Consider the following 17,277-nt stretch of genomic DNA (forward strand, 5'->3'; position numbering starts at 1 on the left):
CATAGATTTCCACTGCTCTCCTCTCCTCTGCCACATCTATTCATCTCCGCTCCCTGCCTTTTATCCCCAGAGCTAGGGGGGGGGGATTCGCTAGCAGCAGTGGCTCTTCCGACCCAAGGACCGGCCCATAGATTTCCACTGCTCTCCTCTCCTCTGCCACATCTATTCATCTCTGCCCCCTGCCTTTTATCCCCAGAGCTACGGTGGGGCTTCGCTAGCAGCAGTGGCTTTTCCAGCCCAAGGACCAGCCCATAGATTTCCACTGCTCTCCTCTCCTCTGCTACGCATCCGTGCATCAGGCACTGGACCCAGCTGTTCCTCCTCTTCCTCATCAGCCACCTCCAGACCTGGGGGCTGTTGACTCTCCATCTGAGCACTGATAGACAGCCCAGGCTCTGCCTCTCTCCCTCTCCCTCTTTCTGTCAGCTCCATTCCCTCTTCCCCCTCGGAGATCCCAGGTTGCCTTGATGCCTATCCTGACACCCACACGGCTTCCTCCTCCTCTGATTCAGCTGCTGGAGGGGCTGGCCGTCAGCAGGCCACCACAAAGCCAAACCATCAGCTGGTGTACGCATGGGCTATCAGGTCCCAGGTCCCTAGGAGAGCATGCCACGTGTCTATTCTTCAGCCCCAATCAGAGGTGGGTTCCTACCAGTTCACACCTATTCGGTAGAACCGGTTCGTCAAATCTACCGAACCGGTTAGAAGAGGTTCCACCAGTGGACCCAGAAAGCAGGCCACACCTACAGAAGAGGTTCCAAAAAGTTTTGAAACCCACCACTGGTCCTTGGATATGATTATTCTACACTATCATGCTCCTATTTATAAAACTCAGTGCCTCTGTGAAAGGTAAGGATGACTACTGCGTTTGTGGTGCAATCAGAACATTGCGTGTGTTGTTTTAACGCAAACCAAAGATGCCTTTTAAAAAACAAGTTTACATCCTATTCTTATGCATGCCAGTGCTGTGGGTGAGGTAATTTAAGGTGGTTCTGACAAGTGTCGTCGGCATCTTCATATCCGGTCCCATGGGCGGCAAGCCACTCCCATCCGGTCACATGGGCAGCAAGCCACTCCCACAAAGGAGGCCACACCCACAGAGTAGGTTTGAACAATTTTTGAAACCCACCACTGGCCCCAACCCATCTTTTGGAGCCGAAAACCCGCTTCTGAGACAATATCTGAAGGAAGTGCATTTTTGACCTTTGGCTCTGAAAGTGGGATTCGGATTCCGGGTTTGCTACTCACAATTTCTCAGCCGTGACCCCAAGGATAACGAAGAGGTAGAGAAGCCAGAAGACCTACAAGAAACCAAAGAAAATGCGGTTTGCCGTGAAACAGGAGGAAAAACACCGTCCGACTTTCCCAACCAGGCCTGTCCTCACCCAGATGGGTTGGGACTACAACTCCCAAGATTCCAGCACGACCAGTGGTGGGTTTCAAAAAAAAATCGAACCTACTCTGTGGGTGTGGCCTCCTTTGTGGGAGTGGCTTGCCAGTCATGTGACCTGGTGGGAGTGGCTTGCCGGCCATGTGTTCTCTCTCTCTCTCTCTCTCTCTCTCCCTCCCTCCCTCCCTCTCTCTCTCTCTCTCTCTCTCTCTCTCTCTCTCTCTCTCTTTCCTTCCTTTTGTCTCTCTGTCCCTTTTTCCTTTTTTTCTTTCATCTCTCTCACTTTTTCTTTCCTTTTTTCTTTTTTCATTTCTTTCCTTCTTCCTTTCTTTCTCTTTCTCTCTCTTTGTGTGTGTGTGTGTGTGTGTGTCAGTGGTGTGTTTCAAGAATTTTTGGAACCTCTTCTGTAGGTGTGGCCTGCTTTCCGGGTCCACTAGTGGAACCTCTTCTAACCGGTTCGGTAGATTTGACGAACCGGTTCTACCGAACTGGTGCAAACTGGTAGGAACCCACCTCTGAGCACGACCATAGCCATAGGAATAGCAATAGCAATAACAATAGCAGTTAGACTTATATACCGCTTCATAGGGCTTTCAGCCCTCTCTAAGCGGTTTACATAGTCAGCATATCGCCCCCACAGTCTGGGTCCTCATTTCACCCACCTCGGAAGGATGGAAGGCTGAGTCAACCTTGAGCCGGTGAGATTAGAACCCCTGAACTACAGATCACAGTCAACTGAAGTGGCCTGCAGTACTGCACCCTAACCACTGCGCCACCTCGGCTCTCGGAATCCCATAGCTGGAAGTGACCTGGCAGCTCTTCTCATCCAACCCCACCCCAAGAAAGGATATAGGCTCAAGACCCAGAAGGATCTTGACAGACTCGAACACTGGGCCCTATCTAACAAAATGAAATTCAACGTAGAGAAAAGTGAAGTCTTACACTTAGGCAAGGAAAACCAAAAGGACACATGCATACTGGGTGAGACCAGTCTTAATAGCAGTGACTCTGAGAGGGATCTTGGAGTCTTAGTGGACAACCAGCTAAATATGAGCCAGCTGTGTGCAGTGGCAGTCAACAAAGCCAATGCAATCCTAAATTGCATTAACAGAGGGATACAATCAAGATCAAATGAAGTACTAATATCACTCTATAAAGCCCTAGTAAGACCACACCTAGAGGACTGCATCCAGTTTTGGTCACCACACTATAAAAAAGATGTTGAGACTCGAGAAAAAGTTTAGAGAAGAGCAACCAGGAGGATTAGGGGGCTGGAGGCTAAAACATACGATGAACGGTTGCAGGAACTGGGCATGGCTAGTCTAGTGAAGAGAAGGACCAGGGGAGGCAGGATAGCAGTCTTCCAATACTTGAGGGGCTGCCACAGAGAGGAGGGGGTCAAGCTATTTTCCAAAGCCCCTGAAGGCCAGACAAGGAATAATGGATGGAAACTAACCAAGGGGAGATTCAACCTGGAAATAAGGAGGAATTTTCTGACAGTGAGAACCATCAACCCATGGAACAGAAGTTGCCTTCGGAAGTTGTGGGAGCGTCATCGCTGGAGGCTTTCAAGAAGAGATTGGACTGCCATCTTTCAGAAATGGTGTAGGGTCTCCTGCTTGAGTGGGGAGTTGTACTAGATGACCTGTAAGGGCACTCCCAACTCTGTGAATCTGTTAAGGAGATCTTACAGCATCCCGGAAAAATGGATGTCCATTTCTTGAAGGCCTCCTGCCTCCTGCCTTTATTTGCAAATAAAAGTTCTCAGTTCCTTTCCATCTATCTGGTGCAGTCCATTGGGTTTGCATGCCCAATGACCCAAACTTACTGGGGCACAGAACTTTTTAAAAACCAGGAAGGAAGGGGGGGGGGAACCATCCAAGGGGAAAAATAGGAGAAGCTTCCTTTCTCGCTGAGATTCTTACGTAGAGAGTTATGACCAAAGGTTGCAGAGCCGCTGGGAAGACACAGAAAACTCCGTTGAGGTAGTTGAGGAAGCCACTGTCCATCTTGCAGTTTGGGTTTTGCTGGATGAAGGAACAACGGTCTGACTGATTCTGTTTTCCCACTTCTCTGCACTAGAGTGGAGACCGAAAGGAAGAAAGCAGGATTAAAAGAAGAGATTCCGTGGGAACAGCCTGGTTACAACCGATCGGCCGTTTCTTTATGCGTGCTTCGCTGTTATGCGGGGACAGGCGGCCGTGAACTGCGGAGAGGAGGAATGAAGGGGGAATGCTTGGGAACTAGAAAGTAGAAACTGTACTTTCTGGAGAAGCTGCCTCAAGGTCCCCCAGCTGGGAGGAGGAAGGAGATGCAGCCCAACTACTCTTGGGCTGACCATTATGAAAACATTTTGCCTAAACCTAATTGGTTACAAAGGGGTGAGCAATGAGAGACAGTTAATAGCAATATAGCAATAGCAGTTAGACTTATATACCGCTTCATAGGGCTTTCAGCCCTCTCTAAGCGGTTTACGGAGTCAGCATATTGCCCCCAACAATCTGGGTCCTCATTTTACCCACCTTGGAAGGATGGAAGGCTGAGTCAACCTTGAGCCGGTGAGATTTGAACCGCCGAACTGCAGATAGCAGTCAGCTGAAGTGGCCTGCAGTACCGCACCCTAACCACTGCGCCACCTCGGCTCTTAAAGTTAAAGGAGGGGAAAGTATACATATACCTCCTTGTTTCGTGATTACTCATTTTTACAATATATACAGTATTTACATTTCTATTACATTCTACAGATATACCATCTCCTATTGTTGTATTTTCTATGTATTCACTATGCATTGATTTTGCATCTCTTTTCAAGCCGACGATACTGCCTATTCCAAATCTTATAGTATACGTATAAAACAATAGGTTGTAGAATGGAAAATCCGAAATTAGAAAAAAAAAAGAATACCGAGAACGGAAAGCTGCAAAACTGTCATTGTGATTTTAATGTTTAAAAAAAAATGCTGAATAAAAATGATATTAAAAAAATAATAATAAAGGAGGGGAAAGTAGAACTTAGGGAATTGGGCGCGCAATTCTCAGTTCCGGCTTTGCAATACCGCAACACATTTAATTTCTAATAAAAGAATACCTTTTTCAGCAAAATGTAGTCAAGGGTTGTTGGCTCTATTCTATTTAAAGTTTTAAGGGGAGACAGGTCCGATGCCACCATGGTTTACATTTTTAAAGACCCCTCCCTCCTTTATTAATATCTAGCCAGCCGTGATGCATAGTATTTTGTTCTTGGCAAAACAAAATCAACGTTAGGAGTCAAAAGCATTTGATCTTCTGCTGGTCCTTGTCATTTTTTTTCAGGCCCAACCAGTCTCTCAATCCTCTGCTCATCTTGTCAGCTGGAAAGTGGGCAGCTCAGGTTCCGGACCCTGGTGCCGCACGACGGGGTGGGCTCCCATCCTTGCTCCAGATCCTGCCAACCTAGTAGTTCGAAAAGCATGCAAATCATCCTCTTTTCAATGACCCCGTAATCCCTTGCAGGGTGGAGTCTGGGCAACTGAATGGAGACATGTGTTTACTGGCCAGATGCTGTCCCTGTCGCCATTGCGGAGTTTTATTCAGCAGATATAATAATCTCATTGTGCTCAGAGAGAGAAATATCTGCCTCTACCTAGGATTGAACCCACAGCCTCCTGAGTGTCAGGCGAGAGCCCCACCTCCAAGTCACCACATCAATCATCTCCCAATCCTCTGATGAAAAGGGGAAAGGAAGGGTCAAGGAGGACCATCAATAATGGTCAGCTGGTAAACCCAGCCCATGTCTGGCTTCTCCTGCATGTGGATCCTTCCTCACCAATGATTCCCAGAAGTTCCCAGAAGAACTCAGGAGACACACTAGCTGCATCTCTTCCAGGTCAGGTCACCTATTATGAAGCGGGTGGCCTAGATTCTACACCCTCTGAAGCTTCTAAGTTCTATTCAGGTTGTAGGACAAGGAAAGCCCTTCCTGATTATCCCACAACAAGAAAAATCAGGTGACAATTTCAAAACACCTGAAGGCCAGGCAAGGAATGCATGGAAACAGACCAAGGGGAGATTCAACCTGGAAATAAGGAGGAATTTCCTGACGGTGGGAACAATCAACCCATGGAACAGAAGTTGCCTTCGGAGGTTGTGGGAGCTTCATCCCTGGAAGCTTTCAAGAAGGGACTGGACCACCATTTTTCAGAGATGGTGTAGGGTCTCCTGCTTTTGGGGGGGGGGGGGTTGGACTAGATGACCTACAGGATCCCTTCCAACTCTATTAATCTGCAACCAAGATGATTAGGGGACTGAATGCTAAAAACACACGATGAACGGTGCCACAGTTGTTCAGTGAATCACTGCAGTTGTTAAGTTAGTGACACGGTCGTTAAGTGAATCTGGCTTCCCCTCCCACCCATTGAATTTGGCTTGCCTAAAGGTCACAAAAGGGGAACATTGCAACCATGATAAATATGAGTCGGTTGCCAAGCGTCTGAATTTTCAGTCCGTGGCCACAGGGATGCTTCAACGGTCGTTAAGTGTGAAAAGTGCTCAACATAAGTCCCTTTTTTCTGACATTATATGAGAGATACCACAAACAAGAAGGTGCAAAGATCACTTCATATGGACCTGTTCAAAAAGATGTTTGGAGAATTGGATCCACAAATGGCAGCAGATATAAGATTGTTCTGTTATTGGAGAGATACAGGTTGATAGATGGAAGAGTATAATTCAAAATTAGCTAAACCTAGTTAAATCTATTGGTAATAGGTATAGTTAAATAAAAATTGATAATGATAGTAATGTATACAATGTTGAGCTGTTATGATAAGTAATAATTGGATATGAGAACGGAAGGTTAGAAATATTTTTGGGCGATATATAAAGATTATTAATAACAATAATAATTATAATAAAAAAACAAAACTATATACAGTTAAGTTTAAGTTTAAGTTTTATTTTATTTATATGCCGCCCTATTCCCTCCCTCAGTTAAGTTTTAACTAATAGGGGGGAAATGTTATGATATAGGATATAGTTAAAGAAAGAAAGGATAATGATAATAAATTATGTACATGGAGGATTAGAAAATTTTGGTATTAAATATTATGGATGTTTAGCTGAAACAGGATATGAGGATCTAATGTTAATGGAGGATTTTATAAATAAGTAAATGAAATGCCAGCATGTGGTTATGGATTGAATTTTGGTATACTTAAGGATGAAGGATGTTTAAATAACTGTAGTCAAATAAAAGTGGAGGTATGATGATGTTAATATAGTAAATATTTGAGTTAAGATATTTGAATTAATATTAATTATATTTGATGACGGTGGAAGAGATGCACAAAAGCTTTTTGTAACCAGCTGATATACTTTCTACAATATATGTTTGTTTTGAAAATAAATAAATAAATAAAAATTAAAAAAAACATAAGTCCCTTTTTCTGGTGGTGCTCTGACTTCCAACAGCCACTAAGAGAACTGTCACAAGTCAAGGACTACCTACATTTCCTAAGGTTGACTTTTAGCCCCAACAGAATCAAAGAGAGAAGCATGTTTCTAACTTTGGGGCCACTTACGTCCACATTGGAGCTCTGGATTCCGGAACGTTGCCCATGAGGACCATCGGTTGAGAAGGATGCTGGGAAGTTGGCGTCCCATCGCCCAATAGAACGTCCTACCGCCTCTGTCTCCCGGACCAGCAGGAAGGCGACACTGAGAACCCAAAGAGTTGGCATAAGGCCCAGCCAAAAAAAACGCCTTGTCATCCCAGAGACTCCTGTCTACGGCATTTGGGAGCGGCAAGATCAAAAGAAGCGGCGTTAGGAAGACTTCCAACCACCAGGAAGTTTCGCAAAGTCCAGCCGTTGATGGAAATGGAGAAGTGAGCTCAGCAGAAAGTTGGAGAAGAAGTTACGAGGACATCCCCTCTGTAGGGAGGAAAAGGGAGAATCAAACAGAATATAAAACCACAGAGTGGTGAGGATTACATTTTTCCTTCCCAGTAGATATAATTGAGACTATACAACCCCGGGAGCCCTTGGGTCATTGTTTAAGACCAGGGTCTCCAAATCTGGCTATGTTTAAGCCTTGTGGACTTCAAGTCCCAGAATTCCTCAGCTATGCATGTCCACAAGTATCTCTTTAGCAGATTGCCCCAGCTCCTGCCCACTTATTTTTATTTATTTCCCTTTATTTGTATGCCGCCCTTTTCCCTGGGGGGACTCAGGGCGGCTCACAGTTCAAAAAAGGGGGGGGGGGAAGGACAAACAATTTTCCAACATGAAGACAATACAGCATATTAAAAAGAAAACACAACAGTCACACAATTCGGGTGGGGTTAGAATCTTAATCCCAGGCCAGCCGGGGCAGCCAGATCTTTAAAGCGGCGCGGAAGGACTGGAGGGTGGTGAGGGTCCGAATCTCCACGGGGAGTTCGTTCCAGTTCCACTTAGCAGTTTGAAAGCATGAATTGATGTAATTACTTAATAATACAACATGATATTGACTATGTAATAGTATACATGTGATTATATGCTGTGAAAATTGAAAATAAAAAAAAATTCTATCGGAAAGCATGCAACTGTGAGTAGATAAAGAGGTACCACTTCAGCGGGAGGGAAGGTAACAGCATTCCGTGAGCCTTTTTGGCATATAGCCATACTGGTCACATGACCACAGAAAGTGTTTCTCTGTCAGTCATGACAGACTCCTTCAGGCAAAAAACCTGGATGAACACCACACCCTAAACACCACACATGACTGACAGAGAAATATTTACCTTTTTAATCTGCTACATTACGAGTCTCTCATTGAAGCCTGCAAATCTTTTCCCACATCCTGCAAAATTTGAGCCTATTTACAGATTTCTTTCTGTTGTTAGAAAACTGCACAAAACTGGAATGGGTGTAAGAAAAAACAAGCTTGCAGTGGCTATTTAACACAGCCGTTGTTTTGCTGATATAAAAAATAGTAAATAGTAAATAATAGTAAATTAGTAAATATAGCCAAAGGTATATATTTAACGCAATGCATGGGAAATAGATTAAAACTATTACTTGGGGATAACTAACGAGATGAAATGTTTACTATATAAAATTAAATTTGAGGATATCTGTTATTAACAGTAAAAACAGAATAATAGATGAAAAAAATAATATGTTACATTTTATTAATTTGGAGAGGCAAACAATGATATTGTCAATACATTAAGAAGAAATTGAAATTAAGCTATGGAATGAAAATAAGATGACTGAAGTGTTAAATGGAAATACGATGTAAAATGTACTATGCATAATTAGAAGATGTAAAGGGGGGGGGGAATGAGGACTACACTTTGTTTATAAAGAAGTTAAAATATGCAACAATTTTTTTAAAAAATTGCCTCGGGGGATTCCTTTGGAAGGTCCCAATAAATTTTTCTTTAATTATTGCAAGCTACTTGCTAAACCAGATAGACACGTTCTGAATAACAGAATCAGAAAAAAATGAGAATGTTTCTTTGGCTTTCTGGATCTGCTTAATCAACCAGTCTATTTCCTGGTTAATTCCTGTTTTGAAACAGGAACAGCCAGCCAACATGTCATTATCAGTTACGCCTGAAGTTCATTCATAAATCTATCTCTTCCTTCCCTTTCCCTTTACACAATTCTTGAAGGCCCCAGTTATCCAAAAGCTCTTAATCAACGGGAATCCAGAATCACTTGGCTGGTTGACAGGAGCAATCTGGAACTGGACACACTCAAAACCGTAGGAATGGTGGTAGACTTTAGGAGAAATCCTCCCATACTACCACCACGTACAATACTAGACAACACAGTATCAACAATAGAGGGCTTCAAGATTCTAGGTTCTATCATGCCTCAAGACCTAAAATGGACACCTAACATCAAAAACGTCACACAACAAAGAATGTTTTTTCTGCACCAACTCAGGAAGCTCAAACTGCCCCAAAAGCTGCTGATTCTGTTCTACAGAGGAATTGTTGAGTCTGTCATCTGAACCTCCATCACTGTCTGATTTTGGCTCTGCAACCCAACAAGGCAGACAGAGACGTCAGAGGAGAATCAGAACGGCAGAAAGAAACAATGGCTGCCAACCTGCCTTCCATTGAGGACCTGCGCACTGCATGAGTCAAAAAGAGGGCCGTGAAAATATCTACAGCCCCTTCACATCCTGGACATCAATTGTTTCAACTCCTACCCTCAAAACGAGGCTATAGAGCACTGCACACCAGAACCACTAGACACAAGGACAGTTTTCCCCCCCGAATGCCATCACTCTGCTAAACAACTAATTCCCCCCACACTGTCAAACTATTCACTAAGGCTGCATTACCACGTTACTATTAGTCTTCTCATCGTTCCTATCACCCACCTCCTCACACTTATGACTGCAGGACTGTAACTCTGCTGCTTGTATCCTTATGATTTATATTGGTATTGATTGTTTCCTGATTGCTTATTTGTACCTTATGACTATCATTAAGTGTTGTACCTTATGATTCTTGATGAATGCATCTTGTTCTTTTATGTACACTGAGAGCATCTTCACCAAAGAGAAATCCCTTGTGTGTCCAATCACACTTGGCCAATAATGAGTTCTATTCTGTTTTGTTCTGTTCTATTCTACTCTACTCTATCCTATCCTATGCTAAATTCTATCCTATCCTATCCCATCCCATCCAATCTATCCTATCCTAAATTCTTATTCTCTTGTATCTTATCCTATTCTATCCTAAATTCTTCTGTTCTGTTCTGTTCTGTTCTGTTCTGTTCTGTTCTGTTCTGTTCTGTTCTGTTCTGTGCTGTGCTGTTCTGTTCTGTTCTATTCTATTCTATTCCATTCCATTCTATTCTATTCTAAAGTTCACTCATAAATCTATCTCTTCCTTCCCTTTCCCTTTACACAATTCCTGAAGCCACCAGCTTTTCAAAAGCTCTTAATCAAAGAGAATCCACTATTTCTTGCCTGGTTACTTATGAATCGAACTATTGAATCCAACTGGACTTTGATCTACACCACAATTCAATCCCATGGCTGAGTCTGCCAGGGGAAATTTTTCTAAGACTAATTCCTAAATAATGTCCTTCCGTGGCCACGAGGGATGGAGAGCGTGATAGTGGCAAACTGCATAATACACCCGCAGAGTGCAGAAGTGAAATGCAAAGAGGGCCATTAGTTTAATGGACTCGGGAGGGGGGGTTATAATTCGATTCAGGGGCTATAATTCTATTAAAAAGCAAAGTCTACGGCAGCTAAAGACAGAAGTATACAGGGGCTGGCTTGGGCTAATTTCTGGGTGGGTGGGGGCTATCTGTGAGCTTATATATATATCCACAAAATAATTTATTATTTATTTGGCCCCATCACCAGGAGACAGTGAGTTCTAGTCCCACTTAGCCAAGAAAGCCAGCTGGGTAATGTGGGCTAATTACCAGGAGATCTAGTGAGTTCTAGTCCTGCATTAGGTTTGAAAGCTGGCTGGGGATTTGTGCCAATCACCAGGAGACAGTGAGTTCTAGTCCCATTTTAGGCGTGAAAGCTGGCTGGGTGACTTTGGGCCAGTCACCAGAAGACAGTGAGTTCTACTCCCATCTTAACCATGAAAGCTGGCTGGGTGGCTTTGAGCCAATTACCAGGAGACAGTGAGTTCTAGTCCCATTTTAGGCATGAAAGCTTACTGGGTGACTTTGGGCCAGTCACCAGAAGACAGTGAGTTCTAGTCCCGCATTAGGCATGAAAGCCGGCTGGGTGACTTTGGGCCAATTACCAGGAGATGGTGAGTTCTAGTCCCATTTTAGGCATGAAAGCTTACTGGGTGACTTTGGGCCAATCACCAGGAGATGGTGAGTTCTAGTCCCGCATTAGGCATGAAAGTTGGCTGGGTGACTTTGGGCCAATCACCAGGAGACGGTGAGTTCTAGTCCTGCCTTAGGCATGAGAATTTGCTGGGTGATTTATGGCCAGTCTCTCTCTCTCTCTCTCTCTCTCTCTCTCTCTCTCTCTCTCTCTCTCTCTCTCTCTCTCTCTCTCTCCCTCCCTCCCTCCCTCCCTCCCTCCCTCCCTCCCTCCCTCTCTCTCTCTCTCTTTCTCTCTCAGCCCAATCCACTTCACAGGGTTGTTGTTGCGGTGGGGGAAACTATGAGGAGGAAAGAACATTAGGTATCTTCGCCACTTCATGTTACTTACAAAATAAGAACGGGGAGATAGAAACGAAAAAAAAATATTCCCATTAAAACCCTGGGAGGTTGCAACCGTCCTAAGCACGAGTCCATTGCCAAGTGTTTGAATTTTGATTACATGACCACAGGGATGCTGCCACAGTCATAAGTATGAAAAAATGATCATGTCCCCTTGTTCTGTGTCATTGCAACTTCACTAAACAAACCGTTGTAAGTCAAGGAGTATCTGAATTCTTAGACTGATGCTTTCACCTGTGTAAGTGATGCCAAGGTGGCATGAATAGGATAGGATAGGACAGAAAATGAATAGAATAGAATATAAAAGGAATAGGATAGGATAGGATAGGATAGGATAGAATTAAATAGAATATAAAATGAATAGAGTAGGTCAGAATAGAATAGAAAATGAATAGAATAGAAAGTGAATAGAATAGAATTGAAAATGAATAGGATAGGTCAGAATATAAAAGGAATAGGATAGGATAGGATAGAATAGAATAGAATTAAATATAAAATGAATAGGATAAGTCAGAATAGAACAGAATAGAAAATGAATAGAATAGAATAGAAAATGAATAGAATAGAATAGGAAATGAATAGGAAAGGTCAGAATATAAAAGGAATAGATAGGATAGAATAGAATAGAATAGAATTAAATAGAATATAAAATGAATAGGATAGGTTAGAATAGAATAGAAAATGAATAGAATAGAATTAAATAGAATATAAAATTAATAGGGTAGGTTAGAATAGAAAAGAAAATGAATACAATAGAATAGAAAATGAATAGGATAGGACAGAATATAAAATGAATAGGATAGGATAAATAAGATAGAATAGGATAGGATAAATAGAATAGAATGCAGGATAGGATAGGATAGAATAGAATAGAATAGAAAATGAATAGGAGAGGAGAGGAGAGGATAGGATATAAAATGAATAGGATAGGATAGGATAGGATAGGATAGGATAGGATAGGATAGGATAGGATAGGATAGGATAGGATAAATAGGATAGGATAGGGTAGTGTAGGGTAGAATAGAATTATGAAAGAATAGAATAGGATATAAAATGAATAGGATAGGATAAATAGGATAGAATAGGATAAGATAAGGTAGGGTAGGGTAGAGTAGAATAGAATTATGAAAGAATAGAATAGAATTCTTTATTGGCCAACTATGATTGGACACACAAGGAATTTCCTTTTGGTGCAAATGCTCTCAATGTACATAAAAGAAAAAAAAAATACACATTCATCAAGAATCATAAGATGCACCACTTAGTGATAGCCATAATAAGCAATCAAATTATACTTGGGCATCCCATGAATTCCCAAGACTTTTGAGGATCTCCTTCAGGCTCCATCTAGCCTGCCAGCGTTCCATCCTCACAACTCACCCACCCCTTTTAAGGTAGGCCAAGAAGCCGACTGCACACTCGCCACCAAGTCATCCAGCAAGCTTGTAGCCCAGGGAGGGATCCCGCCGGGATTTGAACTCAGCGCCCCCAGAAGCGGAGCAGAAGCCTCGAACAAGCGAACCCCGCCTAGGGAGAGCCCAAGTCCTCCCCCCACGCGCTCCCCGTCCTCACGATCGGCTCCCCACGCCACCCGGGACCGCGAGCCTTTGTAAACAACCTCCGGCGGGACCAGGCAGCCTCCTCCTTTCCCGGGTCCCGGAGCCCAATCCGGGGAAGGGGGGGGGGAGATCGCCTCCGCTTTCCCTCCTACCTGCCGGCCGCACCTGCCCGCAGCTCACCTGAGTCCGCCGCAGCAACTGGGACCTCGCGCCACCCGGGACTTTAAGCTTTGCTCTCTCCCACCCCCCGCTCCGCTTCTCTTGTTCTATAGCCGGGGCCAGGCGAGCCACGCAACTCCGCCTTTCGGGTCCCCGCCCCGGCTGTGGACTTAAAGAGACAACGACGCCTGGCTGCCGGCACGCCAAGCCGAGCGGCTCCACTCGGCTCCCACGCGCGCACACGCGGCGTCCCTGGCTTGGCTCCCACGCCGCCTCCCTTTTGCCTTTGCGCAAGGCAGATTTGTGCAGCCGGGATGCGCTCCGGGCAAGGCGGGTTCTCACACCTTTTCCCTGGCTGGTTTGCAAGGCGATGCCAGCAGCCTCTTTGACCTGGCGTAACCCCAGGGGAAAGGGGGTGGGTGGGTGTAGCGGGGCGGCTAGGTAAGGCAAAGGAGTTCAGCCGGGCCAGCGGGGTCGGGAAGGAGGCGGGGAACCGGTTGGACTCTTTGAAAGTCTCTTCCAAAGTTTAAAATATATTTCTATCTCTATATCCCTTTCTTTGCCACCATCCTTTTGAAGCAAAGCAAAGAATGGCTGGCGCATGTCTTGGAACATGCTCCTATAAGCTTCAGCAACCTCTCACTCACTGTTGGGGCTCCTCTTTACAGGCGAGAAGACTTAGACTTAAAATAACTTTGTTGTCACTTTGAATCTACACTAATCGGCCTACATTAAAATGACATTTTGTGGCATGCAGCTCTCAAAGGGTCTCCACTTCCCATGTACACTACTGGTTGCATGCATAGCAAGGTAGGTAGGTATGTAGGTAGGTAGATATCTATTGGATAGATAGATGATAGATAGATGGATGGATGGATGGATGGATGGATGGATGGATGGATGGATGGAAAGGAAGATAGGAAGATAGGAAGATAGATAGATAGATAGATAGATAGATAGATGATAGATAGATAGATAGATAGATAGATAGATAGATAGATAGATAGATAGATAGATAGATAGATAGATAGATGATAGATAGAGAGGGGGGAGAGAGAGATGGATATATATAGAGATAGATAGATAGATAGATAGATAGATAGATAGATAGATAGATAGATAGATAGATAGATAGATAGATGATACATAAAGAGAGAGAGGGAGAGAGATATGGATAGATAGATAGATAGATAGATAGATAGATAGATAGATAGATAGATAGATATAGATGATAGATAGATGATAGAGAGGGAGAGAGAGTGATGGATATAGAGATAGATAGATGATAGATAGATAGATAGATAGATAGATAGATAGATAGATAGATAGATAGATAGATAGGAAGGAAGATAGGAAGAGAGATAGATGATAGATAGAGATGGAGAAAGCTAGATAGATAAATAGATAGATAGATAGATAGATAGATAGATAGATAGATAGATAGATAGATAGGAAGGAAGATAGGAAGAGAGATAGACGATAGATGATAGATAGATAGATAGATAGATAGATAGATAGATAGATAGATAGAGAAAGCTAGATAGATAAATAGATAGATAGATAGATAGATAGATAGATAGATGATAGATAGAGAGGGAGAGAGAGTGATGGATATAGAGATAGATAGATAGATAGATAGATGATAGATAGATAGATAGATAGATAGATAGATAGATAGATAGATAGATAGATGATAGAGGAAGAGAGGGAGAGAGATGGATATAGAGATAGATTGATAGATGAAAGAAATAAATAAAAAGAAAGACAGACAGACAGAAAGAAAGAAAGAAAGAAAATTATGTGTGTACCCACATATATGACACGGAGAAGCAACACAGTGTAGTTCGGATGTATACATGTACATGGTGAAATAAACGAATCTTGTGAGTTTGCCAGACGGATGGCCTAGGGAACAAAGCTTTTTCACTCTACAGTAGAATTCAGCTATAAGGTGAAGGATGCGTGTTTGGTTTTATTTTTATTTTTTTTTAATGTATAATATACATTGAAGATGGCCTTGAATTTTTTTGTACGAGGTGCAATGACAATAAACTAAACTAACTTTTACAGAATCTGGAAGTCCTGCTAGAAATACTTCCAAACCTCCACCCGGAGGGGAGCAACAGAAACAGACCGTGGTGTGTGTGTGTGTGTGTGTGTGTGTGTGTGTGTGTGTGTGTGTGTGTGGTGTCTCTAACGATGCTTTGAGCTGTAAACACATTGTGCTGATAAGCAGTTTCCTGTTAGGGTTTGCAGGAAGCTTTAAGGCATTGGGTTTTCCAGCCTTGGTGACCTGGCAGCCAAGTGTGGACTCCAACTCCCAGAATTCCCCAGCCAGCCACATCTGACGCTTTCAGATGTGTGGGGAGCTGCCCGGGTATTTATTTATCCCAACCCTCCTTCTTTTAACGTCACCACGATTTCTAAAGTTAGATTTTCCTCCTTATCTGAGGGAGCCCCCTTGTGGAGTACTGTGAAGCTGTTACCATGGGAACTCCACAGCGCTGTACAGTAGAAGCCATTTTAAGGCAGTACGGTAGAAGCCGTTTTAAGGCACAACAGGCTGTATCTTAACAGAACATACACCCCGAGAGGTGTTAGGGGTGTCTCACCCCCCCTAACTGTCCAGAGAGTAAGTCATCTGTGTACCAAGTCTGGTTGAAATTGCTCGAGGTGTTCCAGAGTTATGCTGGAACATACACACACACACACACACACACACACACACACACACACATTGTGTTGATAAATAAATAAAAGGAGACTACTATAGATCTATTTTAAGCTATTTAGGCCCCATCAGCTAGCCATACCCTTACTGGGATTTGAACCTGGGCTGTTTTTACATGTTAGGCCGTTATATTTGGGCAATACAAATAAAACATTACACTTTACAAGACCTCCAAGGTCCCTTCCAACTCTGTTATTCTGTTACATGTCACCTACCAGACCGGTGGAAGATCATTAAAGAGAGATCCAACCTAGATGTACCCTGTTTCCCTGAAAATAAAACCTCCCTGGATAATAAGCCCCATCGGGGCTTTGGAGCGCATGCGCTGAAATAAGCCCTCCCCTGAAAATAAGCCCTCCCTGAAAATACTGCAACACAGCAGCAGCCACGAGGTGACCATGCTTGCTGCCTCCTGCACCTCAATAATAAACCCTCCCCGAAAATAAAGCCCAGCACTTATTTCGGGGGGGGGTCGAAAGAAAATAAGACCCTGTCTTATTTTCGGGAAAACATGGTAGACAGTGAGAACAATTAACTCGTAGAACTGAGCCGAGGTGGCGCAGTGGTTAGGGTGCAGTACTGCAGGCCACTTCAGCTGACTGTTATCTGCATTTCGGCGGTTCAAATCTCACCGGCTCAAGGTTGACTCAGCCTTCCATCCTTCCAAGGTGGGTAAAATGAGGACCCAGATTGTTGTTGGGGGCAATATGCTGACTCTGTAAACCACTTAGAGAGGGCTGAAAGCCCTATGAAGCGGTATATAAGTCTAACTGCTATTGCTAACTGCTATTGCTTGCCTCCTGGGATGCTCAAGGTGCTCCATCCCTGGAGATTTTCAAGAAGAGACTGGACAACTATTTGTCTGAAAGGATACAGGGTTTTCTGCTTGGGCAGGGGGTTGGACTAGAAGACCTCCAAGGTCCCTTGGAGGGTTGACTCAGGGTTGACTCAGCCTTCCATCCTTCCCGAGGTGGGTAAAATGAGGACCCAGGCTGTGGGGGCGATATGCTGACTCTGTAAACCGCTTAGAGAGGGCTGAAAGCCCTATGAAGCGGTATATAAGTCTAACTGCTATTGCTATTGCTATTGCCCTTCCAGCCCTATGATTCTGTGATCTAAGACAGTGTTTCTCAACCTTGGCCACTTGAAGATGTCTGGACTTCAACTCCCAGAATTCCCCAGCCAGCGATTCGCTGGCTGGGGAATTCTGGGAGTTGAAGTCCAGACATCTTCAAGTGGCCAAGGTTGAGAAACACT

At 43.7% G+C, this 17,277-nt stretch overlaps 1 protein-coding gene across 1 annotated transcript in view; it reads right to left on the reverse strand.

Annotated features, from left to right (window-relative positions):
- SLC8B1 (solute carrier family 8 member B1) overlaps positions 1-13,418 on the reverse strand; it is a 51,348-nt gene extending 37,930 nt beyond the window's left edge. The window contains exons 1-4 of the mRNA XM_087705661.1: positions 13,311-13,418; positions 6,949-7,299; positions 3,316-3,468; positions 1,249-1,301 (exon numbers count right to left, since the gene is read on the reverse strand). Coding sequence (XP_087561787.1) covers positions 1,249-1,301; positions 3,316-3,468; positions 6,949-7,137 — 395 coding nt within the window. The 5' untranslated portion in view covers positions 7,138-7,299; positions 13,311-13,418. The remainder of the gene's footprint in view (positions 1-1,248; positions 1,302-3,315; positions 3,469-6,948; positions 7,300-13,310) is intronic.
- Positions 13,419-17,277: the final 3,859 nt, after the last annotated feature.

This window comes from Thamnophis sirtalis, unplaced genomic scaffold (genome assembly GCF_051295495.1).
Source record: "Thamnophis sirtalis isolate CommonGarterSnake01/CBP01778 unplaced genomic scaffold, rThaSir2_p1.2 scaffold_2, whole genome shotgun sequence".
In the NCBI taxonomy this organism is placed as follows: Eukaryota; Metazoa; Chordata; class Lepidosauria; order Squamata; family Natricidae; genus Thamnophis; species Thamnophis sirtalis.